The following is a 16,765-nucleotide window of genomic DNA, read 5'->3' on the forward strand; positions in this document are numbered from 1 at the left end:
AGTTACAAATGATGTCACACGAACTCTGATGGGTCCAGATTTTCTTTCCAGTTCATTCCTTTCCTTTTACTGTCAAGGCGATGAAGGTGTCTTAGTAAGGTGGAATAAAGAAGCAAAGCTTTATCAGAATAATAACTAGCAGCAGAGGGGTTCATTTGCCTTAAAGGCAGAACCTGAAAGATTCAGGCTTCTTCCCCTAAGCATGAAACATTATCCTGGCCTCAGAGACCTTGAGTGTATCCCTCCGGGATGGGGGCACTCAGCAATGGAGCCCCAACCCTGTGGTGAGGCGGGAAGGATAGAAAAGACCAGCAAAAGGAAAGAGGATGCAGTGTAGAGGTGAGGAGGAAAGGGATTCCTGGATTTTCACAGGGGCAGATTCTGCATGGAATGATGTAGTAGGAAAAATAAAGAAATATCGTCAGTGTCCTCAGGGGAGATTGTTACTCTCGTAGATGCTGGGGCATGAATTATGGGTATTGCTGTAGTGGAGGTGTGCTCATGTTCCACAGGGACTCAAGAGATAAGAAAAGGAGGGGTTGCCCAGCTCAGGCTACAGAGCAGATGTTGCAGGGGGAGGGGAGGAGGTGATGGAGGTAGGAGAAAATGGTTTGGAATCTGAAAGTTGTTCAGTAAGGCTCCAGCACAGATCACATGTCCAAAGAAGTTGATTCCATTGCATCTTTCTTATTAAATGACAGTCAGTGAATTACCATGATTGTTCTTACCCTCAACAGACTTGGGAGGCAGGAAATATAGCTCAGTGCTGAGCAAAAGATGCCCCTTTTGAAGATGAAGAAAAAAAGAAAGGGTGGACTGAGTTGTCTTCCTCAGGGATAGAGTCCACAGGTGACAGAGATTTGTAATATTCATCTTCTCCATCAAGCATTTTGATTTGGCTGCAACAAAGGAAAGAATTTCAGCAGAGAAAGAAAACAAGTGCAGCAGTCATCAATGGGGCAGCTAAAATTGTGTGAGTACCTGGACCAGGGCTGGGCCCTCACACTGGGTGGTGGGGCACAGCTTAGTGTAGCTCAGGGTCTCCCAGCATGGAAACTGGGGTCTGATTCACAAAGCCTTTCACATCTGGGTCACACACTAATAACGGGCCCGATTTAGTGGTGTCTGGAAGTTGTGATCATATTGCAGTTTGATTTATGTGAATTAACTTGTCTGGTTCCCTCTAGATGAGAAAGTTCCCCTGCTGACCATCTTTAGCTCTCAAACTACTACCAATTACCTATCTCATTGCTATTCTCAATCGAGATGCTAACAGTCAAATCAGCCACAAACTCTGTAGTGTCCCCTGGCTAATCATCGGGAGAAAATCTCCTCTGTGTACCTTTAAGGCTCAGGAGTAGAGGAATGTGGAGGAAGAAATATTTGCACTACATGGAGTGCTCTGACTGTGGGAGAGTTTTATACAGCCCAATACATGTCTTGAATTATAAAGACAGCATAATTCCCTGGGATAATTATGAGAAATAACATTTACCTTTTGGTGGCAATTTCAGTCTTTTCAGACAGAACAGATTCAAGTTTTGTATACTTGCTACTGTGAAAAGTAGTTTCCAATGTCAATAATAGTGATGATATCCCCACTGCATTTTTTTAGAAGCCTCTCTAGAAAGTTTTGCATTTTCTGTAATATCACAAAGGACCCTGTCTGTTTACAGTTGCTTAGAACTAAGAAGACAGATATTTACCCAAGTTTTCTTGGCTTCCTCTTGCTCCCTTGATATTCTAGAGTTCCCTGTGGAGAGGGCCAAGAACACACAGTCAAAGCAAAGCAGCAAGTCGTTAATTTTTAATTCAAAGTGATTTTGTGTTGAATGCAAGCAGATGCTGATAATATCAGAAGTCACAGCATAATTTTTTTGATCAAAGGGCTCAAGTGAGCCTGATGAAGCATGCATCTTGCTCGTCTTTGATAAACCACATCAATTATTCACCGTGAAGGCAGACATCCTGACATGAAAGCAACAGATAAAGGGCCTAAGCACATGTTCAAGACGAGAGTATAAGAGAGTGGGGGTGGGGCTGGAGGGGCTGGAACAGGTATTAATAACAGAATTATTAACTGGAAACAAAGCCAGTGAAACAGCTTTATGGCCACTTTGAACTCACATTTAACTGGTTATAGTACATGGTGTCCTCAGGGCTACTCAACATTTTGGGCTCCTGACATCTTCGGCGAGGTGTTCGCTGCTTCTGTGCAAGACCGTTTTCTGAATCTGCAACAAGATAGCAGAACTTTTCTGTCAACTATCTGAGGTTTGGGGAAAATTAAGTGTAAAATTGCTCATCACATAAATGCAGTTAGCAGAAACCCTGTCCTATTTTAACAAGCAAGTTAGAGCTTTGCTAATATCAGGAGAAATACGCCACACACACACACACGGACTGCTATGTAAACAAGGGCAGCTATCAGGGACTTTGCCTTCATCTTTCTTATCTGAGTCAGCAGTCAACAGTGACAGAAAGCAAATTGGTTTGTCCATGCTGGTGAAGTAGAGGTTGGTGGTCAGCCTTTGTAGGGTAGAGAATGCCCTCTTGGTGAGATAGTTAAGCAATGAAGGCAATCTGGGGCAGTTTTAACCACATCCTACAGTGAGAGTTCAAAGACATCTGGAGAACACACATTGTTGGGTCAATGAGAAGCAAACCTTTTGGTGGGATACATTTTGGAGGCAAAGTGGCTTGAGCTAGTATCTTCTGAAATGCTTTGAACAATGCCACTGATCCATGCAGTCCCTGGAGGTAGTGTAAAGGAGAAGGGGAAAGGATGATTGCACGATTTCACGGAGCAGCCTCTCTGTCTTAGTCCTGATTTCAGAACCCTGGACCAAGGGTGCACTAGAGATTAAGAAGCCACGTGTGCAATGAAGTCATGATTTATTTCCCTTCCAAGCAGGTGCTTTCTGCGAAACCTGCTATCCTTTTGCACTATATCTGAATCAGAATTTAGCAGTTCTAACTTCTTGCCAACACACACACAGACACAAACACACACACACACAGCTGCCATAAAATACTGCTCATGAGTGTCACAGTCTGGAGAAGAGATATCACTTTCCTGAACCAAGGATATGTATACCATAAACTAATTATTTATAAAAGAGCGATTTGTACTTGGAATCATAGTTTGATTTTATTAGAGATTCTTACTCTACAAGGAAATTCTAGGGGAATTTTCTAAGTGAAGAATGACTCAGCAAAGAGCATTATGAAGAGCAAATTATCAGTTTCCTAAATATGAAGTTTTCGCATTTTTTTGAACTGGAACATATCTATGTTTGAACATGACTATTAGAACCACACAGGAACTATCTGTTCTAAATACCAATTTTTTCACAAAAGGAAACTGAGGCCCATAAATGTGGAATGATTCACTCCAGTTTAAGTGACAGAGTAGAGACCCAACCCTAGATCTCCTACCTCCTATTCTAGCAGTTAAAAAAACTATACCATATCGTCTTTCTTAATAAAAAATTCTTTTAAAAAGTCAAAGGTCTGCATAAAAGTAAGCTCCATGAAAAAATATTAATTAGCACAGCAGAATGATGGTGCTTGCAGAGGATTCCAGTAGCCTGGACAGACATCCCCATTTACTTCTTCAGGAGCTGTGCAGAGAACAGGACTTCAGCCTCTTGTACTAGCAGCAACCTCAGAGTATAAGGAATCCAGAACTGAAATGGGTACTTTCTGATAGTTCCAACACACCTACCTCCATATGCTTTGCAAAGTCCATATTTTGTAATATGGTAGAATCTGAGGTTGTGAGGCCCTTTTACGTTATACTTTCAGATTTATAGATTAATGAACAGAAGTGTTTAGAGTTAAGGTTGCTGATTTTAAGCATGTACTGGAGATGTGACATCTATTCTCTTTTAGACTTTCTACTATTACAGGAATTCCAACCCTAGCAACTCAAAAGACTGATCTTAAATAGTTTTGGGGTTCACCTGAAGTTCAGCCCAGTTCATTTGTTCTTTATGTAAAGAATACAATTGATCGAAGCCTTTATTTATATTCTCCACTAGAAATGCTTAATATAAGATGTGATTCTCAACTTTTGCTTTTGATGAACTTGCTGTACTATGGGTAGGTGTTCTTTTCCCGAATCTTGGAATCAGTTATTGCATTGAATTTTCTCTTTTTAAAATTTCCCATAAATTAAAACAAAATGTTAGTATCTGATACCATACTAGAATCTAGCATAAGTTGGTATCTGATTTAGCATCAAATTTTAATTTTTATTATTTTAACTTTAATACCTCCATATTTTATGATGTTTTTCAAAACACTGGAACAGGTATTTTGCTATTGGAACAAAATTGAGTATTAGTGATATATGATCAATCACAAGCAGCCAACTAAATTGAGAAACAAATTCAATAACTGCTGTTACAACAACTGGACAGCAATGGGAAAAAATGTAATTTAAATATAGAGCTTACAAAACATTCTATATGTGAGGTAATTTGCTTGATAATGTGGGGAAGACAAAGAGAAATAAGACAAGGTCCTTGCCTTCAATCTAGTAGAGGACACTGTGCCTTAAGAGGTCAGTGACTTGCCTAAGGCCATAGCTATTGCTGTTGAACTCAAATTAGTTCTTTTAAAATTCTAAATCTTTTACTTTTCTCAATACAGTCCATGATTCTCACAGGCCACAATAAATTCCAGATGTTCTATAGTTAAACATTTTAAATAGCCCCATGAAAACTGTAGAAGGAAATGAAATAGTCTATCGATCTTAACTGGGGAAGAAGATAATAGGGACAAGGATGGGTTCAATTATATTAAAGTAAAATATTCTATATAATGAACAGTAACAAAACCTTAAGATGAAAGAAAGTGCAGCAGAAAGATTAAAAACAAATTAAAATATAGAGACACGATATTATACATAATGTGGAAAGGCTGAGGAAAGAGAAAGATGGTGGTGGTGGTTTAGTCGCTCAGTCATGTCTAACTCTTGCGACCCCATAGACTGCAGCCCACCAGGCTCCTCTGCCCATGGAATTCTCCAGGCAAGAATACTGGAGTGGGTTGCCATTTCCTTCTCCAGGGGATCTTCCTGACCCAGAAACTGAACCTGGGTCTCCTGCATTGCAGGCAGATTCTTTACCAACTGAGCTAACAGACATATTTATATATGTTGAAATGCAATTATGAAATGAGATACTGAAAAATATTCAGCCACCTTGACAAAGAGCTTCAGTTAAAACAATTACTACTGCCTTTCTATTAGGATAAATTGAAAGGTCAAAAGACAATGTGGGCGTGGCCCTGGATACACAGATGAGTCTATAGGCTTCCCCTCTCCTGAAGTGACTTGACAATAGATAACAAAAGCTAAGCAACTTGCTTCAAGGACCGTGTTCCAACAAGGTAAACTGAAAGAGAACAAAAAGATCACTTGTATGAAGATGGATGTAACACTTTCTTCAACAGAAAAAAGAGAGAATCATTATAAATCTTTAATAATTGGGGAGAAATTACTGCTGAGATATAAATATGATGTCATGTCATGAAAGCACCAATGAGGATAAAAATGGCTATGATACTGATACATGAAAATTCAAAATTAAGAGAAAAGCAAAACACAAAATAGCATATGGTACACTGATTAAATCTATGTGTGTATGCACTTCGAGAAGTTTGTCAAGATTTTTTTCCTTAAAAATAAAAAAAAAATAATGAGGCATGTAGAACAAAAATTATTGTTTCTTTCAGCATATAAAGAAATTACAGGTGAGAAAGACTAAGTCTGTAAGTGGCAGAGTGGATGCATGAATCCCTGTCTTTTAGCCCTTGAGCCACTCAGTTTGCCCGTAAGAGATTCAAAGCAACAGGATTATCTGGCAATTTCCTAGTTCATTTGACTAATTTATGTAGATAAACTGGGCAATTTGAGTTGGAAGACATACATTAGAATATGAGTTATTTACTTTGGAGACAATGAAGTTCATATTCTATAAGTAGCCAATTTCTGCCTCACATAAATATTTGTAAGCCAAGCCAAACTTCAGTTTGTAATACTTTGGGTTGTGTGTGTGTGTGTGTGTGTGTGTGTGTGTGTGTGCATGCTCAGTTATGTCCTATGCTTTGTGGCCCCATGGACTTTAGCCAGCCTGGCTACTCTGTATAGAATTTTCCTGGCAAGAATACTGGAGTGGTTTGCCATGCCCTGTTCCAGGGGACCTCCCTGACCCAGAGATTGAACCTGTGTCTCTTGCATCTCCTGCATTGGCAGGTGGGTTCTTTACCACTAGCACCACCTGGGAAGCCCATACTACTGTGCTTTTTAGAAGTATATTATATCATGAATACAAGTTTGCATTTAACATAGGTCTCTTTCCTTTTCAAGAATCTCTGTACATTTTTTTCCCCTGCACCTTTTTTATTTCATTTTTGAGATCTTGAACACACCCTTCTCTTCTGAGTTGTCACAGAACTCTATAATAAACTGGATATAAATCTGTCAGAAAATGCAAGAAATATGGAGGTAGTTTCAATAGCACCAGGAAATGCTAAATCAGGTCTGATTTAGGGAATACTCATTATATGTGAACCGTGAACTTCCAGATGTTCAAGCTGGTTTTAGAAAAGGCAGAGGAACCAGAGATCAAATTGCCAACATCCTCTGGATCATTGAAAAAGCAAGAGAGCTCCAGAAAAACATCTACTTCTGCTTTATTGACTATGCCAAAGCCTTTGACTGTGTGAATCACCACAAACTGGAAAATTCTGAAAGAGATGAGAATACCAGACCACCTGACCTGTCTCTTGAGAAATGTGTATGCAGATCAAGAAGCAACAGTTAGAACTGGACATGGAACAACAGACTGGTTCCAAATAGGAAAAGGAGTACATCAAGGCTGTATATTGTCACCCTGCTTATTTAACTTCTATGCAGAGTACATCATGAGAAATGCTGGGCTGGATGAAGCACAAGCTGGAATCAAGATTGCCGGGAGAAATATCAATAACCTCAGATATGCAGATGACACCACCCTTATGGCAGAAAGTGAAAAAGAACTAAATAGCCTCTTGATGAAAGTGAAAGAGGAGAGTGAAAAAGTTGGCTTCAAACTCAACATTCAGAAAACTAAGATCATGGCATCTGGTCCCATCTCTTCATGGCAAATAGATGGGGAAACAGTGGCAGACTTTATTCTTTGGGTCTCCAAAATCACTGCAGATGTTGACTGCAGCCATGAAATTAAAAGATGCTTGCTCCTTGGAGGAAAAGTTATGACCAACCTAGATAGCATATTAAAAAGCAGAGACATTACTTTGCCGACAAAAGTCCATCTAGTCAAAGCTATGGTTTTTCCAGCAGTCATGTATGGAGAGAAGGCAATGGCAACCCACTCCAGTACTCTTGTCTGGAAAATCCCATGGACAGAGGAGCCTGGTAGGCTGCAGTCCATGGGGTCGTGAAGAGTCGGATACGACTGAGCAACTTCACTTTCACTTTTCACTTTCATGCATTGGAGAAGGAAATGGCAACCCACTCCAGGGTTCTTGCCTGGAGAATCCCAGGGACAATGGAGCCTAGTGGGCTGCAGTCTATGGGGTCGCACAGAGTCGGACACGACTGAAGTGACTTAGCAGCAGCGGCAGCAGCATATATGGATGTGAGAGTTGGACTATAAAGAAAGCTGAGCGGAGAAGAATTGATGCTTTTGAACTGTGGTGTTGGAGAAGACTCTTGAGAGTCCCTTGGACTGCAAGGAGATCCAACCAGTCCATCCTAAAGGAAATCAGTCCTGAATATTCATTGGAAGGACTGATGTTGAAGCTGAAACTCAAATACTTTGGCTACATGATGCAAAGAAATGACTCATTTGAAAAGACCCTGATGCTGGGAAAGATTGAAGGTGGGAGGGGAAGGGGGAAACAGGGGATGAGATGGTTGAATGGCATCACTGACTCAATGGACATGAGTTTGAGTAAACTCCAGGAGTTGGTGATGGAGAGGGAGGCCTGGTGTGCTGCAGTCCATGGGGTCACAAAGAGTTGGACACGACTGAGTGGCTGAACTGAACTGAACTCCTTATTCCTTAATTCCAAGTCATTACAAGGCATGACTGCACAATTGTTCAAGCCTGTGGTGAGAAACAAATGGCTGAATTCAGTTGATGGCTTTGTTCTGTAACTTTAAATGACCTGCTTGGGAATTCAGTATTTCAATTTTCTTTATTGAACATGCAGGTATATTCTAACTAGAGTGGCTAGATCAAATACCTGGTACCTGCTTACATTTGAATTTCAGATCAGCAACTGATACCTTTTGAGTGTAAGTATATCCTGTGCAATATTCCGGACATACACTAAAAAGTGATTGGTTATTTATTGGAAATTCAGATCTAGCCAGGTGTTCTATTTTCTCCTCTAAATCTGGCAACCCTAATTCAAACACAATTTTAAGTCACAAATGAGGCTTTTTGTTTTCCTCCTAGCATCTCAGAGATAAAGAAGGACTTCCTCTGTTCTATTTGACTTGCTGAGTTAGAGTTATTTTGGCCACAAATGCTCTTCCCAAACATTGACCCTAAGACTGTCTCCCTTTTCATCACCTAATCTGGATGCGCCAGTTCTGGTAAATTTCCTAGCATGGTTACAGCAAGGGAAAGACAACCACAGGGATGGCAGGATGGGTCATGCAGCCTGAATATTCTCTGGCTTGGTGGAACAGAACGGATTCCAAGTCTTGAGGAGTGGGAAGGCAGGGAGCAGGGTTTCAGGGAAAGCCAGTCTTTTGCACGCTCCTTGAGGGCCTCAGTAGACATGGATACTTTCTGAGCAGTAGGACTGCTGATTTGATTGCCATTTTGTGGATGAGGCATTTCCAGGCTTGCTTGTCAAGTAAAACATCCTCTTGAAGCAAACAGAGTTTGGATTTACAGATGGCAAATCCTATATGAGGTTATGAAATACATTCTATTTAGGGTCATTTTCTTCACACTAAAGCAGAGGTTCAGGTTTTAAAAGTACCAGTGTCCATATATAATGCAGAGAGCCCAGCTTGGTGTTCTGTGATGACCTAGAGGGGTGGGATGGGAGGAGAGGAGGGAGGCTCAAGAGGGAGGGGATATATGTATAATGATGCCTGATTTGAGTTGTTGTACAGCAGAAACCAATACAACATTGTAAAGCAATTTTCCTACAATTAAAAAATAAATTTAAAAATTACCAATCAGGACCTACTACACATTCATGGACTGTAGCCCACCAGGCTCCTCTGTCCATGAATTCTCCAGGCAAGAATACTTGAGTGGGTTGCCATGCCCTCCTCCAGGGGATGTTTGCAACCCAGGCATCAAACCTAGGTCTCCTGTGTTGCAGGCAGATTGTTCACTGTCTGAGTCACCAGTCAAGCCCTAGATACAGAGAGATAGACAGACAGATAGACAGACAGATAGATAGATGGTGCTAGTGGTAGTTTAGTCACTAAGTAGAGTTTGACTCCTGGGACCCCATGGACTGTAGCCCTACCAGGCTCTTCTGTCTATGGGATTTCCCAGGTGAAAATAATGAAGTGAAGTGAAGTGAAGTCACTCAGTCGTGTCTGACTCTTTGCGACCCCATGGACTGTAGCCTCCCAGGTTCCTCTGTCCATGGGATTTTCCAGGCAAGAATACTGGAGTGGGTTGCCATTTCCTTCTCCAGGAGATCTTCCCAACCCAGGGATTGAACCCAGGTCTCCAGCTTTGTAGGCAGATGCTTTACCATCTGAACTTCCCAGTGGCTCAGATGGTAAAGATCTGCCTACAATGTGGGAGACCTGGGTTCAACCCCGGAGTCAGGAAGATCCTCTGGAGAAGGAAATGGCAACCCACTCCAGTATTCTTGCCTGGAAAATCCCATGGGCAGAGGAGCCTGGTGGGCTACAGTCCATGGGGTCTCAAAGAGTCGGACACAGCTTCGTGACTAAACTTTCACTTTACCATCTGAACCAATACTGAAGTGGGTTGCCATTTCCTTCTCCAGGGGAAATCTTCCTGACCCAGGGATAGAACCTGTGTCTCCTACGTTGCAGATGGATTCTTTGCTGCTGAGTCACCAGGGAAGACCAGATGGATAGATAGACAGATTTCATTTCCTTAGATGGTTCTAACGTGCAGCATGGTTGACAGCCATGGTACTAGACCAATAAGAACCACATTAGCATAAAGAGCTCAATGATTTGCATTACTTTAAAAATGCAGTCTGTGGGACTTCTCTGGTGGTGATTCAGTGGTTAAGACTCCTCACTCCCATGGCAGGGGGCATGGGTTTGATCCCTGCTTGGGGAACTAGGATTTCTCATGCTGCTTGGGCACAGCCAGAAAAAAAAAAAAAAGAATGCAGTCTATAGAAAATTGTATAATTATGAAGTCTGTGGAATTAGGGTTTCCAGACTTAGGAAAAGAAAAAAAATATTTGTCTAGATTTGAATTTCAGATAAACAACCAGTGTGTTGTAAACCACTGGCTCCTGATATGCTGTGGGACATGGGCTATGTCAGAGAAGCTGAGTCTTGATAAGGAGTTGTTGTTCAGTTGCTCTGTCATGTCTGACTCTTTGCAGCCCCATAGACTGCAGCATGCCAGGCTTCCCTGTCCTTCACCATCTCCAGCAGCTTGCTCAAACTCATCACTGACTCACTGATGTCATACAACCATCTCGTCCTCTGTCACTCCCTTCTCCTCCTGCCTTCAATCTTTCCCAGCATCAAGGTATTTTCCAATGAGATGGCTCTTCATATCAGGTGGCCAAAGTATTGGAGCTTCAGCTTCAGCATCAGTCCTTCCAATGAATATTCAAGACTGATTTCCTTTAGGATTGATAGGTTGGATCTCCTTGCAGCCCCAGGGACTCTCAAGAGTCTTCTCCATGTGGGAGAAGGCAAGGGTGGGATGATTTGAGAGAACAGCATTGAAACATGTATATTAGCATATGTGAAATAGATCACAGGTCCAAGTTCAATGCATGAGACAGGGTGCTCAGGGCCGGTGCACTGGGATGACCCTGAGGGATGGGATGGGGAGGGAGGTGGGAGGGGGTTTCAGGATGGGGCACAGGTACACCATGGCTGATTCATGTCAATGTATGGCAAAAACCACTGCAATATTGTAAAGTAATTAGCCTCCAATTAAATAAATTAAAAAGAGAGTCTTCTCCAACACCGCAGGTCAAAGGCTTCAATTCTTTGGCACTCAGCCTTCTTTATGGTCCAACTCTCACGTCCATACATACTGGATACAGTAAGTATGTATGTACAATAAGTATCCAGTATGTATGTACTGGCTACTTCTTTATGGTCCAACTCTCACATCCATACATACTGGATAGGGAGTCAAAGGGGAGAAATCATGCCTTGGAAGTTCAAATGTTCCATTTTACGTCATGATATGGAAGATGATAATCTCTGTGGTTCAGCTCCCTGCTTTTATGTCTAGGCGTTCTAAAGGTCAAGGAGCTTGGGCCCCTCTGCTGGCCTCTGCTCAGAACCTGGGCTTGGACTCAGGTCTTTTGATTCGAACCCCATGGCCTAGGTCATGGCCTGTATTTTGATGCTTGTTCTTTATCTGAGACATTCTGACAAGTTTTCAGCTTACTACATCTAACTTCAGGAAAGACTAAGGAATTCAGTAGGTTTTTGTAAAACACACACACACACACACACCAGAAAGAGAGATTTTCTCCTGGGGTGCATGTAATTCAGATCTTCCTTTCTAAGATGAAAGGAAAGCTACAAATTTTCCCAGTTGCCATGTTATGTCATGAACAATCTTCTTCAAAATTGCAAAATTGCTACAAAGAAAACATCCCTGAGTTACATTAGTGCCTGTGGAAGATGGTGGAGTTTTAAATCATCTGTGTGGAATTTTCTCCTTATTAGTAAGGGAAGTGGTAATAACTTCTCCTGAAACTATTTCATAGCTCAGGGCTTGACATACACTCACCACATAATGAATGAATGAATGGTGACTACTCATCATTCGCATTAAGGTCTGTTCCATTTCTGTGGTCCACTCTTTGTTTCTGTCAATTGGGATATTATTGCCAAGGACTTTCCTGTCCTGGGACACCTCTGGGGAACCTTAGTCTACCAACAAGGGAGATGAAAATGGCCTTTAACAAACAAGGTTCATTGTGTAATTTTTTCTTAAAATCATTTCAGTATTTTTTCTACAAATATATATTCACTTTTTTAAACAAAAATTAGTCATTCATATACTTTGTTACTACTTTTCCTCATACTTAACAGTATAAATGTTTTTCCATTATTTGGCCCAATTTAAAAATAGTATCATACTTTGAGTTACATTTTTAAAGTAATGAATGACATGATGTTCAAATAAGTTAAGCAATGAAAAGAAAAGAAAAGAAAAAAAAAACCAACAAAAAACCCTGATCCCATTGCTATAACAGCAGCAAATGTTGGAACACATTTCTTATCTGTCCTGCTGATTTATCTAAATGGCATCAATTCTAAAGTTGCATGCTATTTCATTTTATGAATGAACCATAATTAACTTATACAATTTCTTGTTTTGGGCACAGAAGTTGCTTGCAGTGTTTTTCAATAATAAGTAATGCTGTGGGGAACATACTCATAGTTTGAGCTTTGACAATTCACGTTATTTTCTTAGGATAAGTCCCTAGAGATGGAATTATTGGTCACAGATTATATATATTTTTAAAATTTACAATTTTTATTTCCAATTGCCTTCTAGGAAGTATGTAGCAAAATATACTTCCATCACCTGTACTTGAGATGACTTGTTTCTGAAGGCTTTCAGTATCATGGACCAGCATCTTTAAGAAAAAGCCTGACAATTCAATAGGTGAAAAAAAAGGCATATCATTTGTTTTGATCTGTATTTCATTAACTACTTGAGAGGGTGAATGACTGCCCTTTCCTCCTGTCCGTGGTTATCAGTCACCTGTGTTTCAGGATTCCTCTTGAGCTGGTAGCAGCAACAAAGTTCAAAGGTCCTGGCTGGACCTTTGAGGAACCAGTTGGACTTTGGAACCATGGACCTTGAGAAACTAGTTGCCTGTCTGGTGTAATGAAATGGTAGATGAAAGTTTCTATTGGCTAACAGGTGTGGAGATGCCTATTTTAAAAATTGCCATGTTGTAGGAAAGTATTTTTCAAACTTCTGTCATTCAACTGCCACATAAACTTTTCTTTTCTTGCTATATTCAAGACACCTGTATTGTTCTTTAATATTTTAAAAATCAACTTAATTTCTTTTTTCACTTAAATACACTTCTTTTAAAAGGAAGCTTTACTCACTATTGTAAGTGGAAAACGTGTTATTTGCCATAAATAGAAGACAATCATAAAGTATATACAGTGAGAATAAAACAATATTATTACACCTGAGCTAGATTCTATTTCCCATAGAATGTTCTGGGCTTCTTAAAGTTTTGTTAAAAAGACAGGTGAGAAGAATTTAAGACATACCAATACCACTACGACTTTCTCCTTAATCTGAAGAATTTAAAGTGAGAATTGTAAAAGGAATCACTTTCTTTTACACAAGTTAGTGTTATTTAATGTCATATCCACACACCATCTAAAATCAATGTGCAAACTATCAGGGACCTACATCCCATGCTTTAAGAAACACGAATGTTGCAGAGGGAAAAAGGCAGGGGAGTCAGAAAACCCTGAGAATGAATCCCACCTCTAGGACCTGTTACAGGTCTGAACTTGCTGATGATGACCATGCAAGTAAGGCTGCAGTGAGGATGGCATATAACACGTGGAGAGAGAAAGCATGGCAGCGGAGGCAGAGCAGGTTCGCTTAAGGGGCTGACATCGTTCTTGGTGTATGAAAGCTGTTCTCTGCCTTGTTCATACATCAGCATCACCTAAAGACCTTTTGAAAACCACTAATGCCTCAGCCTCACCCCTGGAAACCCTAATTCAGTTGGTTAGGATTAGGTCTCTGGAATTGTTATCATTTTAAACATGCCCCTCCCCCTTTCAGATGATTTTAGTTTGTAGCAGGGTTGGAAAAGACCAGAGATTTAACTCTTTCCTAAGAGCTTAGGTTGATTTTGTGGATTTGTTAGCTGCCATCTTGAAAGTCGGCCCAGGGTTCAGAGAGGTTTTGCAAGGACAGAAGAAATTCTGGGAAGGGGAAGCATCTCCAATAGGGCCCTCAACATCATCAAGCATTTTCTTTGCCCTGGAAGCTGCATCAAATGGCTTGAGCCCAAAGCAGACATTGATTTCCCTGGACACTGGGAAAATCACTTCTCTTATTCCAAAAGAAAAGTTTTGCAGATCATGGAAACATTATATCTGGTTTCCAGAAGTGCAGTGCTGCTCAGTACTCTTCTGGAAGTTTCTATTTGAATGTGTGGCAAAGCTGAAAAGCCATTCGAACCTAATAAGACTTCCTTAAAAGCAAAACAAATGCAAGGCAAAATCTCTGAGGTGTTAGGAGGCTTGAAACTGGTCAAAAATGTTTAAAAGGTACAAGCTTAGAATCAGTTATACAGATTCCAGTGGATTGTGTTACTTTTCCTTCTTTTACTTTGCATAGTGGTCAGAATGTTTGTATCATGTCCCATCTCTCTGCTTTTAAGAGTTTTTAAACTGCTTATTTTGAGGTCTCACAGCATTCCTTTCCAGCCAGGTGTCTTCATGTGGGGATGACCCACTTCTTCTGTTCTATAACTTTGGTTCTGTAGGGGAACAGGAATTAAGGCGAAAATGGCCGTCCAAACTGTGCCCAGTGGGAAAACAGCATTAATTCAGCTTTTTCAAAAATGTCAACATGAAAAAAAAAATCCACAACCTGGATCTGCTGCTTAGCAGACCCACAGTGCCAGGCAGCAGGCTGGGAGATGTCATTTCTGGAGCTCCTAATGAGATGCAAATCACCTAGTGAACTACTCGGGTGCTGGGAAACAATGTCCTGGGTAAAAGCAGATAAAAATGGAATGGAAGAATGTCTTTGAAGATTGGAACGACATTTTAAATGCTTGAGGATATGAGACACCAGATAGTGCTGGTTTTACTAAACTAATTGTGACTGGGTCTTTGATTCCTCATGGCAGGGGATTCTGGGGTGTTCATCCCCAGCTCTGCCTGGCTTTCTAAATTGGGCACCTGGTTCCGGTTTCTGTTTTGAGTATGCAAAGGGCCACTCAGCTGTACTGACGCCAGCACTGGACTTGGGGTCAGAAGGCCTGGGCATAGTTCAAGTTCTGGGTGAATTGCCTACCTCCTCAGGCCACCACATTTTATCTGTAAAATGGAGTTGGACTAATACAGTGATTTTTTTTTTTTTTCCAACAGAGGATGGTGATGTGGGACGTTACATCTGTTCTTGCCTGGAGATTCTGAGCTGTTCTCCATGGAGTCACGCTCCTTCCCAGTGTGTGAGCATCTGTGTACAGTGAGAGATGTGCCTGATGGATGTTTGTTGCATGAAACCAGTGTGAAAGCAGGTAAAGGCTGAGAACCATTAGCTGAGATGCTCTTTAAGGTCCTTGCCAACTTTAAGATGCTGTAACTACAGACTTCCTGCTATTTGGCCTCTTAGTACCTCATCTGCAAAATGGACATAAATGCAGTTGACCCTACTGGCTTGCTGAAATTTAAAGATGATCAATCAAAATACATTCGGGGGAAAAATTCTCCATAACTACACCAGAACTTCATTCTAACACAATTCAGTCATTTAAAATGCAATGTTGCACAAGGTGGCCTCATCTGAACCCCTTTCTGGGTCATTTGGTTACTGACGGACTAAAAGACCACATTTTAAGCTCACTTAGTCTTTCCCCATGTGTGAGCAAAACCTGCAGTTTACAGATTAATGTCATACAGCTGTACAAACACCCACCCAGGTTCATAAATTCTACACTATTTTTACAAATAGAGAGAGCAGTCATTAGTATGAATGAGTTGGTTTGAGGGAGATTATACACACAAATGACTGACAGGTATGTGTGTACCTGTGGGAAACATAGAGAATGTGAATAACAGAGGCAATGAAATCACAGGTATGATTTTTGTTTGCATTAAACTAATGAGATGCAAAAGTGAAATCAATGTAGTATTAGTGGTGAAAAAATAGATTCCTCTGGTTCTTTCAGTTTTAATCTCCAAAAACCCAATAAAATAGGAAGTATCTGGGGGAGAAAAAGCTAAATAGAAAATGATTACATTTGGGTTATTTTCCTATTTTGTGCTTCATGTTGGAAAAAAAATTCTTTGGTACACTGTAAATGAAATCTGATTCAACTATCCAGTAAACATTTAAAGACTTATAAAAATAGTGAGACTCAAAGTTCTCTGCTCAGATTACGAGTTCAGACTTCAGTTCTGTAGGGTCATACAGAATTACTTAATTTCTTTTGCTTGTTTTCTTACAGTTTGATATGAGGTTAACAAAAACCTCATATGGTTCACAGTGGTATGAACTCATAAACAAAATACTGATCTCTCATGCCCTCTACTTCCCTTTATTTTTATAGAAGGTTATTTTGTCATAAGCAGGTCATATGAGACCTGAGTTTGAGTTTCTCCACTGGACTCCAGATCTCTCAACAAATGAATGTCATCAACTTTCTTTCCCTTTAAATCCTCCTTCTCTGAGTCACCTGACTAGTATAGCTATAAGCACGTTCCAACATGTTGCAGAAGAAAACAAGCCAAGTTTAACCAAAGTAATACTTACAGGTATTATCAGCATACCTGAAATGGGTATCTCCTGGTTATACAGTGATTTAGGCC

At 40.6% G+C, this 16,765-nt stretch overlaps 1 protein-coding gene across 1 annotated transcript in view; it reads right to left on the minus strand.

Annotated features, from left to right (window-relative positions):
- Positions 1-760: 760 nt before the first annotated feature.
- MYO3B (myosin IIIB) overlaps positions 761-16,765 on the minus strand; it is a 427,435-nt gene continuing 411,430 nt past the window's right edge. Inside the window, 3 exon segments of the mRNA XM_052652976.1 lie at positions 761-899; positions 1,707-1,753; positions 2,128-2,234. Coding sequence (XP_052508936.1) covers positions 761-899; positions 1,707-1,753; positions 2,128-2,234 — 293 coding nt within the window.

Source organism: Budorcas taxicolor, chromosome 2 (assembly GCF_023091745.1).
Source record: "Budorcas taxicolor isolate Tak-1 chromosome 2, Takin1.1, whole genome shotgun sequence".
In the NCBI taxonomy this organism is placed as follows: Eukaryota; Metazoa; Chordata; class Mammalia; order Artiodactyla; family Bovidae; genus Budorcas; species Budorcas taxicolor.